General features: G+C 41.3%; 1 protein-coding gene across 4 annotated transcripts in view; it reads right to left on the bottom strand.

The window, feature by feature from the left end:
* The window catches only part of PPP3CC (protein phosphatase 3 catalytic subunit gamma), a 68,128-nt gene extending 55,256 nt beyond the window's left edge, over positions 1-12,872 (bottom strand). For all 4 annotated transcript variants that reach the window (XM_026714886.2, XM_026714885.2, XM_087938668.1 and 1 more), the window contains exon 1: positions 12,562-12,872. In XM_026714886.2, the coding sequence (XP_026570671.1) occupies positions 12,562-12,616 (55 nt within the window). In that variant the 5' untranslated portion in view covers positions 12,617-12,872. The remainder of the gene's footprint in view (positions 1-12,561) is intronic.
* Between the last annotated feature and the right edge of the window lie 2,909 nt (positions 12,873-15,781).

A 15,781-nucleotide genomic window follows, 5' to 3' on the forward strand; every position in this document is an offset into this window, starting at 1 on the left:
AAGACAATGGAGCAGACCGGTGGTGGGATTCAATTTTTTTTTACTACCGGTTCTGTGGGCGTGGCAGGGGAAGGTTACTGCAAAATCCCCATTCCCGCCCCCACCCCTCTAACCTGCTTTCCAGCTCTGTTCTCCTGGGCAGGGCAACCAAAGAAAACCCAGCCAATCAGCTGGGACTCGGGAGGCGGAGAATAGATGGGGTTGGCGGGGCCAGTCAGAGGTGGGCTTTGCCGGTTCTCCAAACTACTCAAAATTTCTGCTACTCGTTCTCCAGAACTGGTCAGAACCAGCTGAATCCCACCTCTGGAACAGACTCTTGAAAGCCTGTTCAACTATTTCCCCAGGTCAACTGATATCTGGCATTAAGGCAGAGTTAGTTCTCTTTTTTTCAGGTTTCCTCCCTTCTCTAGAGCAAGGAACCTTTTCGGTAATAGCCCACTTCCTTCCTGTTGTTGACTGTAACAGGGTTGATTGACTGTCTTGTATCCCACCTTTATTTATTTTTACAAGCAAGCTAAGGAGGCCAACATATGCAACGCATCTTCCTCCTCTGATTTTCTTCACTACAATAATCCTGTGAGGTGGGTTGGGCTGAGAGGGAATGACTGGCCCAAAGTCACCGAGCCGGCTTTTAGCCTGCATGTTCCCGGGTCTGTCAGATGTTCCATCCACAAAGGCCAAACCAATACATACAACTAAATCATCAGAGAAAAGAGAGCTAAAAGTAGTGTGGAACCTTATTCCACGTTGACTCCAAAGCCCACCGTCCCTATGCCACTCTTGTCCATGGCTTCAAGAAACATCCCTTTTGTGTGTACTTAAATGGGTTACTCTGCCCTCTCTTCCCCACTCCTTTTCCTTGAGTAAAGAAGCCACCTCATGTGCCACCTAAATTACTTTTGTGTCTTATCAATGAGAAAAACCAGTCTGGTTGAACAACCGATGATAGAGGATTCCTTCCTATGCTTTCTTCTTTTCCCAATAACGTTGCTAAGATGATGGCTTTGTGGAAGATGTGGCTGCTTTCATGAGGGCACTTTGCCTTGCACCACCCTAAAAACATACTCTAGAGTAGGCAGGCTTAAGACTTGTGGACTTCAACTCCCAGAGTTCCTCAGCCAGCTTTGCTCTGGACCCCTGCTCTAGAGAACACGATGCACATGGCAACAGCCTAACATACCAAACAAATAGTTTAAGGAAAGCAGAATTCAAAAAAATTGTTTTCAGAGTGACACTGCTACTTTTAAAGTCAAATACGCTCGTCTTCCATCACCAATTCACACAATCTTTTCATTACCGGGGCAATCCCATAGCCACATATGTTGTGCAAGCAGTACTAATCAAACATGTATGTCATTTCCTTTCTGAACATCATTATCGGTTGCTTTGTGTTTGATACTGAAAAGCAAAACTCATTATGCATAGAGGCATTAATATAAATGAAGCTAAGATTTGCCATGCTGAGATCATTGATTAAAAAGCCATGCACCTAATTCTACCCTTCCACAAACTAAGCTTTTACAGAATTTATACTCCAATGTTGCAATTAGTACTGTGTGTCAGGATGACAAAAGTCCAGGGAAGGCCTTTACACTGTTTCATGCTAAGCCATTATCTCCTTATTTATTGAAAAACTTCCAAACCAGTTTGATTCATATAAACCTACACCAACCAAACCCTCACAGATAACATATAGTAGTATGGCTTCATGCAATAGACAAATTCACCATTTCCCCACCACCCCGCAAGCCTTTCTACAGCTTGTCTTTGAGTTACACTACGGTAATTATGCCATTTTTATACCAATGGTCTCAATTGTTAAGTTAAACCCGCTAGCCTTTTTTGTATCAGTTAAGCTTGTTTAAAGAATTAAGAATTAACTCTTAAAACCTAATTAACATCATCTATCTCTTTTGGGGGGTTTTTCTATTTCCACAAGTTTAGGTTTGCAGAAATAAACTATATTCAGTCAATTTATAGGAATCTCTTTTAGAAATGTTTTCATTATTGAGCAAAACAATTAAGGAAAACCATAGATGAAATGACTTTAAAAATGACTGAGTGCCTTCCTTGGCTCTAAAAACAAAGACTAATACAAACGGTCACAAAACATCACGTATACAGTATGTAGCCTTTTCAGGTTATTTTCCTTTTTTACCAAAATACACAGAGATTAGTTTGATGGAATTAAATTCTCAATGTAAAAAGATATTCCTATCTTTTTCACTACTTCAGTAATGAACTCCATATTTTAATTTCCTTTCAATATCAACACATAATAACTTAATAATCTATGAAGTCAGCCTCTTTTCTACAATTTTGCTTTAAATCCTGCTCTTGTAGGATTTGACTTACAACCACAACTGAGCTTAAAATTTCTGCTGCTAAGGAAGTCATTTAAAAAAAAAAAAACACCTTTCTTTGTGAGCACCTAGAAGCCAAGAGCCTAGGTGCCAATGTTCAAGTTTGTAGACTTTGTGGTTCTGGAGTTTCTGTGATGATGCGGGAGTGGTACTTCATTTTTATAGAGAGAGATAAAGATAAAGACAAAGACATTATATCTGGGCTTCTTCCGGGAGGATTTGTAATCCTTCTACTTTCTTTCCTCTTCTTTTTAAGAGATGAAGGTTAGCGTTAGGGTTAAACAGATTACTCCCCCTCCCCTTTTTTAAAAAAAAAGTTCTTTGCCATTTGGCTTTTGCTATTTTCTTCTTGAATCACTATACTTTACTATACAGGTGCAAGAGCTTCTGCAGATACGTTTTTTCTAGGAAAAGCTAAATTGGAAACAGTATTTCCTATTCCAGAGCTGAAAAAGCTTCTTGGATGAGAAGCGAAATGCCTTCAAAGGAAAACCAGAAAGTCCAGTGGCCTCTTGAAAAAGCCCCTTTGGGACCACCGTGACCTGGAGGACTGAGAAGCTCCATAGACAATATTTTTTATAGGATTTCTCAGTATAAGCAAAGAACCTGTCTTCAGGCCCAAGGCTCTCAAGATGGCAATTAAAATGCACTGAAAGGGATTTCCTGATATCAGAGGAAAGTTACACTGAGTGTAGGAAGCTTCTGTGTACTGCACTTAAAAACGATCCCCCCCCCGGATATTTTGTAATCAGATGGGAGAACTTTCTCCCCTTCAATATTTGAATACTGTCCTAACAAATCTAACCAAAGATTTTGTGTATATTGTATTAGTAAATTTTTATTTATGAAAGCTAAGTGTCTTTTAAATTTAGTTAATTATTATTGCACCTTATATTAGAGACATAGATGTAAACTGTAACATGTTTTTAATCAACTGGAAAACAAGCCAACTGAGTTTAGGTATGATACACACATATATTTCCCATTATTTGGGCTGGGAAACATCCTAAATCCTACACAACAACATCCTGATTTCTACACAATCAAGTCTTCCCCGTGACAAACATCTTTTAAAGAGAAGATTTTTAAAAGCAGTTTCTTATATGCCGTCAGACTTTGCAACCGAGAAAAGTTTGCTGTTACTTTTCTAATTCCTGGCGCTTTGAGTTAGAATGTCTTGTTGAATTTCGGCCAGTACATTCAGCATTTTCATATCAAAAGAAAAGAAGCACTTTTAGAAAATGTAAACCGTGTATGTCAACAGCAGGATCAATAAGCATCGCAGTATTTCCTTTTGAAATCTCTTTGAAATAAACATTTTTCATCATTCTGAAAATATTTCTGTCCCCTTGGACCTTTTTCCATGGCTTAGATTTCACAGTTCTTCATTTATTGGCTCTGGCTATCTATTGGAATTTACTGCCACAAGATATACAAAAAACAGGTACCTTACTTCGAAGAACCGCAGTGGGCATGACTCATTGGGATTCCTTCTAAGATACTATGGACAAATTCCAAAAATCTGTATTCCGGGCTCTGTGTATTAATTTATTATATAGGCTTCTTCCAAGGACTTCTCGCTGAGGACTTTAGGATTGTAATTGAGCTAGATATTATCTTGGCAACTGTATATTCCTAAATCAGCATTCGCCAGGCTAACATATGCCAGGAGCAGAACAAGAAATGCAAAGAGAAAACGGGCAGGCGAGAAAGCTTCCTTTACCCTTGCAGATTCCTGGTCATTCCGCTATTTCTCCTTTAGAAAAAAAAAAAAACCCACATACCTAGTTTTAGCCATTGGCATAGACAGAAAACACAGCAGTGCAGAAGTTACAGCACTGAACCATAAAATCTCTCCTCCTACGCGCTGAGTTTCTCCTATGAGGCCTTCCCTCTTGCCACATTAGTTCCACTGTGATGGAATTGATAAGCCAGTGAGTAGCCGCCCAAGGACATGTGGCTTTTACACCTCAGCAGAGATTTGAACTCAAATCTTCCTGATTTACCGTTCTCTAAACCAAATCATTCACTGGGAAAATCTATCTATGTGGTTGCTAAGAACCAACAACAACTTGAAGGCAGAGAATCCATCAAACCAAATCATTCTCTGAAAACCTCAAAAACTGCACTAAAGTTACTCTGCGCTGTAGCACTTGAGATCTATTGCTCTATGTTTTAAAAAGTATCATGATTGCACATCTTGATCACTTTCTTTACATACTTCCTCGATACTTTTATCTTCATTCTGTTATGGGATAACTCATAGGGAGTTTGTTGGACTTTCCTACATACACCACAACTTTCTAAATTATGAAGAAGGAATAGTTTCTTTGCTTTCCTGGCATCTTGGATGGGCCTAGCACAATTACCACAACCACCAGCCTCCTGATTTAGTCATATACAATGGGTAAAAAGAACCCCTTGCTGGTTATTTGAAATAATAATAGAGGGAAGCTTGAACTAGCTGACTGATAGAACCTACAGTAGATCAGCAATTTATAAGCCGCACTATATTGTGCAGCAATCCAGATACGATATCTATAAACTACTTGCATTATATCCAGCACAATGAAGGCTCCCTGAAAGTCCTTCAAATTAATAATTAGTTTCTTCTGTAATAATCAGACAGCACCTGAATATGTCACCTAAAACAAAAGGAAAAGCCTAAAATACTAATTTATGACATTGCACTAATGTACAGCAACCAGATCTCTAAAACCAAATTACACAGTCAAAGACAGGAAGTGAGTGGTTAAAAAGAAAACATACAAATGACAAAGAATCTTTTGTTTTTTTAAAAATACATAGCCCCCCATCTAGACTATTTTCTACAGGTAATTGAACTCATTTGTAAAATCTTTGTCTCCTTTACAGTCTGTAGATAGTGTGTGAAAACTGAAACCGTGAGTCAACTAGTAAACCATAATATGGTATTCCATGTCTTATAAATATAACTGATCATATAAAAAATCATTTTAAAATGAGGCCACTTTACAGCACTTGCAATGGAACAGAGCAAAAATAAAAGACTAACAATTTCCTTGCCATAAACCAGACAAATGACAGAGTTTTAAATGTCCAGTGTCCTACATCCTGTGCATACATTATTTCCCACCTGATGCCCTACAGATGTTAGGACAGACTATTAAAATGTCTATGCAGCAAGCCATTTGTTGAATGAAAAAGATGAAAGAAAACTTCCAATGCATCTGCACTTCCTCAGACTAGGAAGCATCTACCTAACCGAGAGAACTATAGTTTTCCAAATTGAGAATTTGCATTTATGCCTAACATTCCTTTTGCAATTCCTCCAGTGAAAAAAAAGCTAAACAAATACATTAGAAAACATCCATATCAGAATTGTATACAAAATAAAACAAAGCATCCCACAGATTTGTTCCATTCTCTGATAAATATGGACAAGTGCTAAATTAGAGCTTTTAGCAATCTGCCCACTGTTGCAATTGTTTTGTTTTTTTTAACATTAAGCCTTTCCAAAGCTGATGAGTAGGATTCGGATGGAAATTCCCAGAATACTCAATAAACACCATCATTGAGAATCTGGGAGTTACTCATGCAACTCCTTTGGTGGATACCAGCTATGGGGTTTATGACTTCATATCTGAAGCTTTAATGTCTTTTATACAACCAACAAACATTCCAAAACCTATTATCTAATTCATTATCACGCTTAAATCCTACTTTTTTATAAGGAGGCACCGTAGGACTGACTTTATTTTACCAGTAAATCCTCTGAAGTAGGTTAAGGCTTAGACTTATTATTGATTGGCATCATTCCCTGTCTCATCAGTTAAAAGTGTCCTCCTACAGTTGTCCCAGATTTTCAGACATCTAAGTCTAGGGAGCCTGCAAAGGGCACATTTAAATTCAATCTGGGAATACGGGAGTGAGCATCCTAGGCTAAGGTAGCAGATTTCAGAATAAAAATGATTACTACGAACTGACATCCAATTGCTTCATCGTGTAAATGAGGCAGGTATTAATATGGAAAGAATTATATGATAGGCTACTCAATTTTTAAGGTCTACAGTTTGGGTCACATGATGTGCTACTATGATTCTCTTCTGACCAGACTTTATTTTAGTTATTAATTTTGCTCTGGGAACTTTCCTGTTTTCTGTACATGCTCATGTTACTCTGGATTATATTCTACAATTTGAAAATTAAAAAGATGAAGGAGGGCAATTTTATAATTAGCAAAAATTATTAAAAATGATACAAGATTAGAAAGACTCACACTCAACTATGCAACAGTTTGATGGGCTTTATATCATTAGACATCTTGAAGAGCTATATAGAAAAATGTTTCTTATTAAAGAGATTTAAAGAATAATTTAATTTTGTATACTTGCACATATATACTAAATTGTACATTTAGTAAAATTAGTTTAGACTGGTATAGAGGGGAAATGTTTTAATGAATGCTTATTTCTTCATTTTTCTCTTTCAATATATGATACAAAAAAATAAACCTCACAGTTGAAAAAGAAATACAGCAGCTTTGTCAATTTCCATTGCAGCTGGGTGTACTCATCTGATTAATGCTTTCTGCATTCATGTTAAAATTATATTCAACTTTACAAATGAGTCTGATCTGTTCCCGGTTTGTTTCTGCTACATACAGATAACATTGAAATACTGCCTTCTACCTAATATTTGGAATGCCAGATATTTTAGTGCCAAATTTATAAGAATGATATGAACGATGTGGAAGCAATATTGTTTAAGAGTTACTTGCCAAGATTCCCCTTAAAGATGCTCTTTAAGGTAATTCATTGCTTTAAAAATGATGCCAACAAAACAATTACTGTTTCTTGGTAAGTAAATGCAATGGTTGCCATGAAGGATGGATTCTAGGAATACTGGATTGATGTGAATGAGCAGTTTCAATAAAGATTATGAATAACATAATTAAAAAGTGTAATGTTTCCAGACACATCAGTGTAACCGACATATTCAACAGATACATTTTTAAATATTTAATAGCATAGATTACATAAATAAACAGTCTATGAATTACCTATATGCATTGAAATAATAGATTTAACAATTTAGGAATTTTGTTTTCTTCATTGTTCTTTTGAAGAATCTGGAGCAATAAACAAGGTACCTCTCCCATAAGCAGCTTGTGAATTTTCAAAAGTTACTTTGGTGGCGAGTTGGGGACTGCCCAGAATGACCCAATGAATGCTTTTGGGGTATTAGTTTGTGCTTCCTGGCCAATGGATCACTCCACTATAGCAGGGATATTGAAGGCTCAAATCTTTGCATGTAAACTCTTCCAAAAACAATGAACATTGCAATAAGCAGTCCAGCACAGAATTATCCATTGTAATGTTTTGGACACACAGAGGCAAGGGTCTTCAAACTTGTCAGGTTTAAGACTTGTGGACTTCAACTTCCAGAATTCCTGAGCTAACATGACTGGAGGAGGAATTCTGGGAGTTGAAGTCCAAAAGCCTTAAAGCTGCATAAGGGTCTCCAAAACTTTACTAAGCTATCACTTGTTTAGCAATGGTTAACTGAATAAACTACAATTGGCTCAGTACATAAATGCATTTAACTGAACCAAACATACTTTATATACTATACCAAGAGGCCTCCTAAGCGATTTAGTCAGCTTTTTAATTATGTTTTAGCTATCTCTCTCTACACAATTAAAACAAATAAAAAGGTATTTCTCCCACATCTACTCTGAGCATTAATAACATTAAGAAAACTATTAACCTTTAATAACTATTACTCAGAGACCACAAGCACAATTCTCCAAATAAGCACATTGACAAAGGCAAATCATAAAGTGGGGTGGTGGTTAATTGAATGTAGAGAAATGGGAGAATGAAAAAAATTAAAAAAAAATATAGCTTTGGCTGTCCTCTGTGACTTCAGAAAATCTCAAGGCCATGGGTTCACATAATCAAGCTAAATCATAATGTTTCATTTACCATTGGCTCAGAACATATTGCAATCCAATTATTTATAAATTATGATTTGATTTAGCACAATATGTAAATCCGGCCACTGGAGACCGCTTAACAAACCATGGTAAAAGCAAACTACAGTACATCACAGTATGAGAACAGCGGAATCTTTCAATATACCATTCCAAAGACATATCCACATCAAGCTGCAAGTACACTCTTCAGATTGGAAATACTGTAGAATAACAGAAAAAAAAACCCTGAGAACAGCTCTTACAAGATAATTTGGCACATGTCTATAACACCTGCAGCAGAATAAAATGAAATAACCGAATGGTCATAATACAGTATATGAATCCATCCAAACTCTGAATTTCTTGAATTTAACTAGGTCAGGGGTGGGCAACTATGGCCCTTTTATGAATTATGGACTTCAACTCCCAGAATTCCTGAGCAAGCCATGCTAGCTCAGGAATTTTGGGAGTTGAAGTCCACAAGTCATAAAGGGGCCATAGTTGCCCACCTCTGAACTAGGTGCTGATTATTTAAAGAAAATATTATTATGTTTAGGTAGTCTACAGTTAAATTCACAGTCCAAGATTGGAAGAAACTCAATAATTCCAGTTGTAATAAAGGATCTAAGAATTATTTCAGGTAGCATCTAAGAATATAGACAATTTCAAGAAGAATGGGATTCTTTTGTAAAATTACAGTGTTCAGGTCTGATCAATTCAATATTTTCAAATACTGAGGAAGTCCTTTAGTTTTTGCTCCAAGGGCTCCAATCTTGACTGATTTTTAGTAAGTATTCAATCTATAAATCCCAATATTTTGTAATTTTTTCCCAATTGTTTTTCTTGAATTCTATCATCACCTGGAAGAGCAACATAAATGAACCAGGCTTTCTCCTTTTCTCTGTTATACCAGGCATCTAATGAACAAGATGCCTGTTTGGATCTCAAAGTCTCATAAGGTCTTTGTTATCTGTTGACAATATGTGAAGTCACAGCCTTCATTTCTTTAACTGGTATGGGCCTTTATACACATAAAGTTCTTCCACAAAACCTAGGATGTTGCAATGTATGGGCATAATACATGTGCAGCTCCAAGCAGTGTGGCCCTTTGGAAAAATTGTAAATGTCAACGTGCAGATTTCCTAAGATATTTGATGGAATAAATCGATAATAATTAAATGTATGACAATTCACTCATGACAAGCATGATATACTGTAGCAAATTAGGTACATCATCACTGCAAAAGCCTCTCCTTAAGCTAACATGTTCTCAGCATAACAGAGTTGGAAGGGACCTTGGAGATCTTCTAGTCCAACCCCCTGCTCAAGCAGAAGACCATATAAACATTTCAGACAAATGGCTGTCCGGTCTCTTTTTAAAAGCCTCCAGTGATGGAGCATCCACAGCTTCTGAAAGCTGATTGTCCTCCCTGTTAGGAAGTTTCTCCCGAATTCCAGGTTGCTTCTTTCCTTGATTTAGTTTCCAACCATTGCTTCTTCTCCATTAACTTTTCCATGTTCCTATTATTTCTACTATTTCCAGGTTTGTTTGTTTGTTTTTAATGGGCCTTTTCAGGTCCATAATATGATTGGGGAGGGATGTTGTTCCTCTCCACCATTAAATACATAAACCCAGGCAACTAAATCAGGAGTCAGAGAATCTGCCAAGACTTAGTTGCAGCATAACTTTATGCCATAGTAAAGTCTTTTAGGATTGAGAGGATCTGATGACACCACCCTCCAACATTAACCACCAGGTTAATTTCACTTCAGGAAGGGAGGAAAGATGCCAGATAACCTACAAACACAATAACTCACACCTAATTTCCCCCATCAGTGGGTATAGGGTTCTCCCTTTCAAAATTCATGCTTTGCTTAGTGCTGCCTTACCTTCCTATATCACTTTTTTAATAAAAAAACAAAAAGTGGTCAAATTCACCAGGTATCAAAAGATGATTAACTGATTTCCTAAAGGAAACCTTTGCATACAATCCCTGAACAGCTCCGAGTGACCAACCACAAGAGGTCAAGATCAATATTATCTGTCAATGACCAGCCATTCCAAGCTACTTCTGTTGTCCTAGAATTTCTACAGGTAAATCCTTGACTTGCAACAGTTCATTTAGTGACCAAAGTTATAACAGCACTGAAAAAAGTGACTTACGACCACTGAAGCATCCCCATAATCAAAATTCAGCCGCTTGACAACGGACTCCTATTATGACAGATGCTGGGTCCCGGGGATTCCCCTCTTTTGCAACCTCCTGACAAGCCAAGTCAATGGGGAAGCCAGATTCGATTCACAACCGTGTTGGGAACAGCTGCAGCAATTCCCTTAACCAAAATGAGGCACAACTAACTGAACCACTTTTTAGAATAAACTAGAATGGAATGGAATAGGAATAGAATAGGAATAGGAACAGAAATAGAACAGGAAAATAGAATAGGAATAGAATAGGAATAGAAATAGAACAGAGCAGGAAAATAGAACAGAACAGGAAAATAGAATAGAAATAGAATAGAATTTTAAAACGGTATAGAATAGGGAATGGAGAAGAGAAGAGAAATAAAGAATCGAATCAAATTTTATAACAGTATTAATAGGGAAAGGGGAATGGAGAAGAGAATTCTTTATTGGCGTGTGATTAGCGTGTGATTAGACTCCAGTGCATAACATTAGCAACAGAAATGTTCAATTGCAGTTGTAAGCCGAGGACTACCTGTACCTGAATTCCAGGTGCTTTTGCAAGGAAGCCTCCCATTCCACACCCTTGTCCAGCCAACCACATAAAGCCCATGGAAAAGGGGCTTCCACCAAGTGGGCAGGCCTCTGAAATTCCCTCCCCCGCCTCCTTAGCAAAGCACTAGAAGAATCTCAGCCTGGCTAAGAACCATCAGCCTTTTAATCCGCTCCAGGGAGGGACACACTTCCCCGGCCTGGTGTCTCCTTGCACATTCTCCCTTCTTTGGGGGAATTTGGGGGCTGCTTTCTTCCCTCCGGGAAAGCAGGGCTGTCTTAAATGCCTGGGCCTGATGGGCCCTTTGCCCCCAGCACAGAGGGCCCCAAACGAATCTGTCTATGTTAACCCCTTCGATGCAGCTTCTGTCATAGAAATGATATATTTCTATATGACATAGAAATATTTGGGGTTTGGAATCCCCAAACCCCCAAAACTTTAACCTTAGACTGTCTACTATTGACCTCGCCCCTTTCCTAAGAGGTCTGTAGAGGGAGTGCATAAGCGCACCAACATGCCTACTGTCCCTGTCCTATTGTTTCTATTTTTCTTATATGTACCCATTTCATGTATTCATAACTATGTATATACCTATACCTATTATCTTGTAAGCAATTGACAAATCAAATCAAATCAAATCAAAAATATACAGCTATTATATGGAGCCCATATATTCTGCTGTCCTGGGGTGGGGTGGTGGGAGTTGGGGGAATGATTATTTTCCAGATTTTGTTCTATTGTACTTGATTTATTTGATTCTTTTTGTTAGTTTTTTATTGTTGTTTTTTAAATTTTAAATACAGTTTTACATTCTGTCATCCACCTCGAGTCCCCATGGGCGAATAGGCGGCAATGTAAACCCGATAAATAAATGAATAAACACAATAACATTATGCAAATAGAGGTTTAATTTTACCAACCTGCCAGCCCTAGGGGCCCCAGGATGCTGCTTTGCCCCCGGGGAAGGCCCATAATGCTGTTAAGAGAGCCCTGCCAGGAGAAGCATCTTCCACCCATCCACCCAAAATCACCAGCCACTTTCCTCCCATTCTCCCCCCCGCCCCGACTCACTTCTTGGGGTGGGCTGATTTCCACCTCCCAGGCCCAGCAAGCATCCTTTTCCTCCGACCACGAGGGGGAAACAACCCCCCGAAATAGCGTTCCCAACCCCCCCAGCTACAGGCTTCTCGGCTTCTGCAAATCCTGCCTCCCCAAGCCCCCCCAGCTGCGGGGAAGAGGATCCCGCCCGCCCGCCCGCTTCAAAGCCCAAGCCCCGGGGCCGCCGCGTGGGACTCCAGAGCCCATCATCCCCATCCCTGCTGCGGGCGGGCAGAGGAGGGGGAGAGGTAAGCCACGTTCGCCTCCTCAGCCGCCCACCCGAAGCCACCCAGGGAGGGAGGGCCAGGCGAGGGGAGGGAGGCCCGCCGCCTGGAAAAGGGGGCCCCCGCCGGCCGGAGGGAGGAGAAGGGAGGGAGGGGCAGGCCGGTCCCCGCTTCTTCCTCACCTTTCACGATGCGCTCCGTCGTGGACAGTTTGGTGTTCTGGCCGCGGCCGGACATGATCCGGCTGTCCCGGCGGCTCCCGAGACTTCCCTGCCTCCCCGCGGGAGGGGCCGGCACTCCAACGGCGGCAGGGGCCGAGCAGGCCCGGGCGGCGGGGATGGTGGCGGCCGCGACGGAGGCGCAACCAGCGGGGAAATCCTCTCACGCAGCCCGGGCGGCGGCGGCGGCGGCGGCGGCGCGGCGGCAGCTCTCTCCCACCCGAGGGCGCCCCCCCCCGCCCGCCTCCTCGCCTGGCCGCTACCGCGCCTGCGCCGGCGCCGTTCCGCGCTTCGCCGCCGCCGCCGCCGCCCCCTCTTTCTCCTCTCCACCCCCTTTCTACGGCACACAAGGCGCAAGCTGTCAAGGCCGCCCGCCTCTGGGCTTCCAACGGCGCAGGCGCAATAGCTACCTTTACCCGGCTGGCACGGTCTCCGCCCACTCCCGCCCCCCCCGCCTTCGGCTCGGCGCAGGCGCTCGGCGCGAGCTGGCTTTAGCCCGCCTTGAGGAGGCCGCCCCGCGCTTTCCGATTGGCCCTTCGTCACGCCTGCGCGCGCGCCGTGGAAAAGACGAGCCCCAGGCGGCGGCGGCCGTCCCTCGCTTCTCTTCCCCTTTGGTCACGTGCTCCATCTGCGGGGCAATCGGGGGGGGTTCCCCCGTCTCCTCTTTCCCGGCCGCCATTTTGATGTGGGTGGGTGGGGGTGAAGGAGGAGGGTTGCTAGGAGACGGGCAGGTAGTGCCAGAGCCGCGCCTGCGAGAAGAAAGAAGGCCGCCGCGAGAAAAGAGCCGCTTCTCTGGGAGCGCTTCCCCTTCGCCTTCCTCTCCTTGCGGCCTCGAGGGGGAGGGCTGCCCTCGCCCCGAAAGCCACGGAACCGGAGCGCGTCCCTATGGGTGCCCCCACCCCGGCTTCCCTCCCGTGTACAGGAGGATCCAGAGTCCACGTCACGCGGGGGGAGGGCTTGCAATTGCAAGGGTAGTGGGCCCTCCGTGCTTCGGGGTCCGGCCGTGGGCCTGGCATCGGCTTAAGACAACTCCCCCTTGGGAGGCCAAACCATTATTTTCCCTTTCCAAAACGATTCACTGGAGCAGGGGTCTCCAACCTTGGGCACTTTAAGCGTGGAGGACTTCAACTCCCAGAATTCCCCAGCCAGAAAAGCTGGCTGGGGAATTCTGGGAGTTGAAGTCCTCCACGCTTAAAGTGCCTAGGGTTGAAGACCCTGCACTGGAGCATCCATTTTTTTTATTTTTTTTATTTAGTTGATTCGTCAATTGCTTACAAGATAATAGGTATAGGTATATACATAGTTATGAATACATGAAATGGGTACATAAAAGAAAAATAAAAGAAACAATAGGACAGGGACGGTAGGCACGTTGGTGCACTTATGCACTCCCCCTACAGACCTCTAGGAAAGGGGTGAGGTCAATAGTAGAAAGTCTAAGGTTAAAGTTTTGGGGGTTTGGGGAAGAAACCACAGAATCAGGTAGAGTATTCCAGACATTGACCACTGTTGCTGAAGTGGTATTTCCTGCAATCAAGTTTGGTGCGGTTAACTTTGAGTTTGTATCTATTGTGCGTTCTTGTGTTGTTATGGTTGAAGCTGAAGTATTCATTGACAGGTAGGACATTGCAATGTATGATTTTATATACCATACTTAGATCAGACCGAAGGTGGCGTAATTCAAGGTTTTCTAGGTCTAGAATTTCAAGTCTGGTGGCATAAGGTATTCTACAACGAGTAGAGGAGTGGAGAACTCTTCTTGTGAAATATTTCTGGACTTTCTCAACTGTGCTAATATCAGATACGTAATGTGGGTTCCAGACTGATGAGCTGTACTCGAGTATTGGTCTAGCAAATGTTTTGTATGCTCTAGTTAGTAGTGTGATATTATCAGAGAAAAAGCTACGTAGGATTAGGTTAACAACTCTTAATGCTTTTTTGGCTATGTAGATACAGTGGGCTCTAGCACTTAGATCATTAGAGATGAGTATTCCAAGGTCTTTTACAGAGCTTGGATCATCAACAAGATCTTGACTATTCAGCTTGTATTTTATTTTCTGATTTTTTTTGCCAATATGTAAGACAGAGCATTTATTTGTTGAGATTTGAAGTTGCCATTTGTTTGACCATTCTGATAAATAGTCAAGATCTTTTTGAAGGGTAGCAGTATTGTCTGTTGTATTGAACAGCTTTACATCGTCAAGCGAAAAGAACGCAGTTGCTCTTAATATGATCACAGAGGTCATTTATGTAGAGTATGAAAAGAGTTGGTCCTAGAACACTGCCTTGGGGGACACCACTATTGACAGGTACAGAATTTGACAGGACGCTCCCAATTTTGACCATTTGTTGTCTGTTTGACAGGAATGCTTCTATCCAGTTATGCTGTTGTCCAGAGACACCATAAGATTTTAGTTTTAGGAGTAGTTTGTCGTGTACCACTGAATCAAAGGCTTTATAGAAGTCTATGTAGATTGCATCTATTGCTTTGCCCTGATCGACTTGTGTAGTCCATATGTTTTTGCTGTGTAAGAGTTGCAGTTTACAGGATATTTTTTTCCTGAAACCAAATTGTTTATTGGAGAGTAGGTTGTTTTGTCTCTAAGTGGAAGATAATGGATTGGTTAATAATTGATTCCATGACTTTACACGTGACGCAGCATAAAGAGATTGGTCTGTAATTTTCAACTAGGTTGGGGTCTCCCTTTTTGAAGATGGGGATGACTGTGGCTTGTGACCATAGGTTAGGCAAGGAGCTGGTCCTGAAAGATTTTTCAAAGATTATGCTTAGAGGTTCAGCTTTTTTAAGAAGTAGGCACATATTCTGTCTGGTCCAATAGATAGAGATGGTTTTAGATTGCGTAGTGCTTTTTCAACATTATCTTCTGTAAAATCAGTATGCATTAGATCATTGTAGTTGTCTGTGGTTCGGCTAGGAAATACTGGGCATGATCCATTGCTGTTTACAAATACTGAGCCGAAGAATGTGTTAAAGATGTTGGCTTTAATGGTGTCGTCGTTGCAGTCTTTACCATTAGGTCCTATCAGGGGTGGGATGGACTTTTAGTTTGTTGCTTACAAAATTGTAAAAAGCGCAGGTGGAATTGGTGCATAGAAGGTTTTCCTCTTGTTTAATGTGATAATTGGTGCATTCAGTCTTTATCAGACGAACACAATACAGAAG

The sequence above is a fragment of the Pseudonaja textilis genome, chromosome 9 (assembly GCF_049901715.1).
Source record: "Pseudonaja textilis isolate UNSWEBS1 chromosome 9, rPseTex1.2, whole genome shotgun sequence".
In the NCBI taxonomy this organism is placed as follows: Eukaryota; Metazoa; Chordata; class Lepidosauria; order Squamata; family Elapidae; genus Pseudonaja; species Pseudonaja textilis.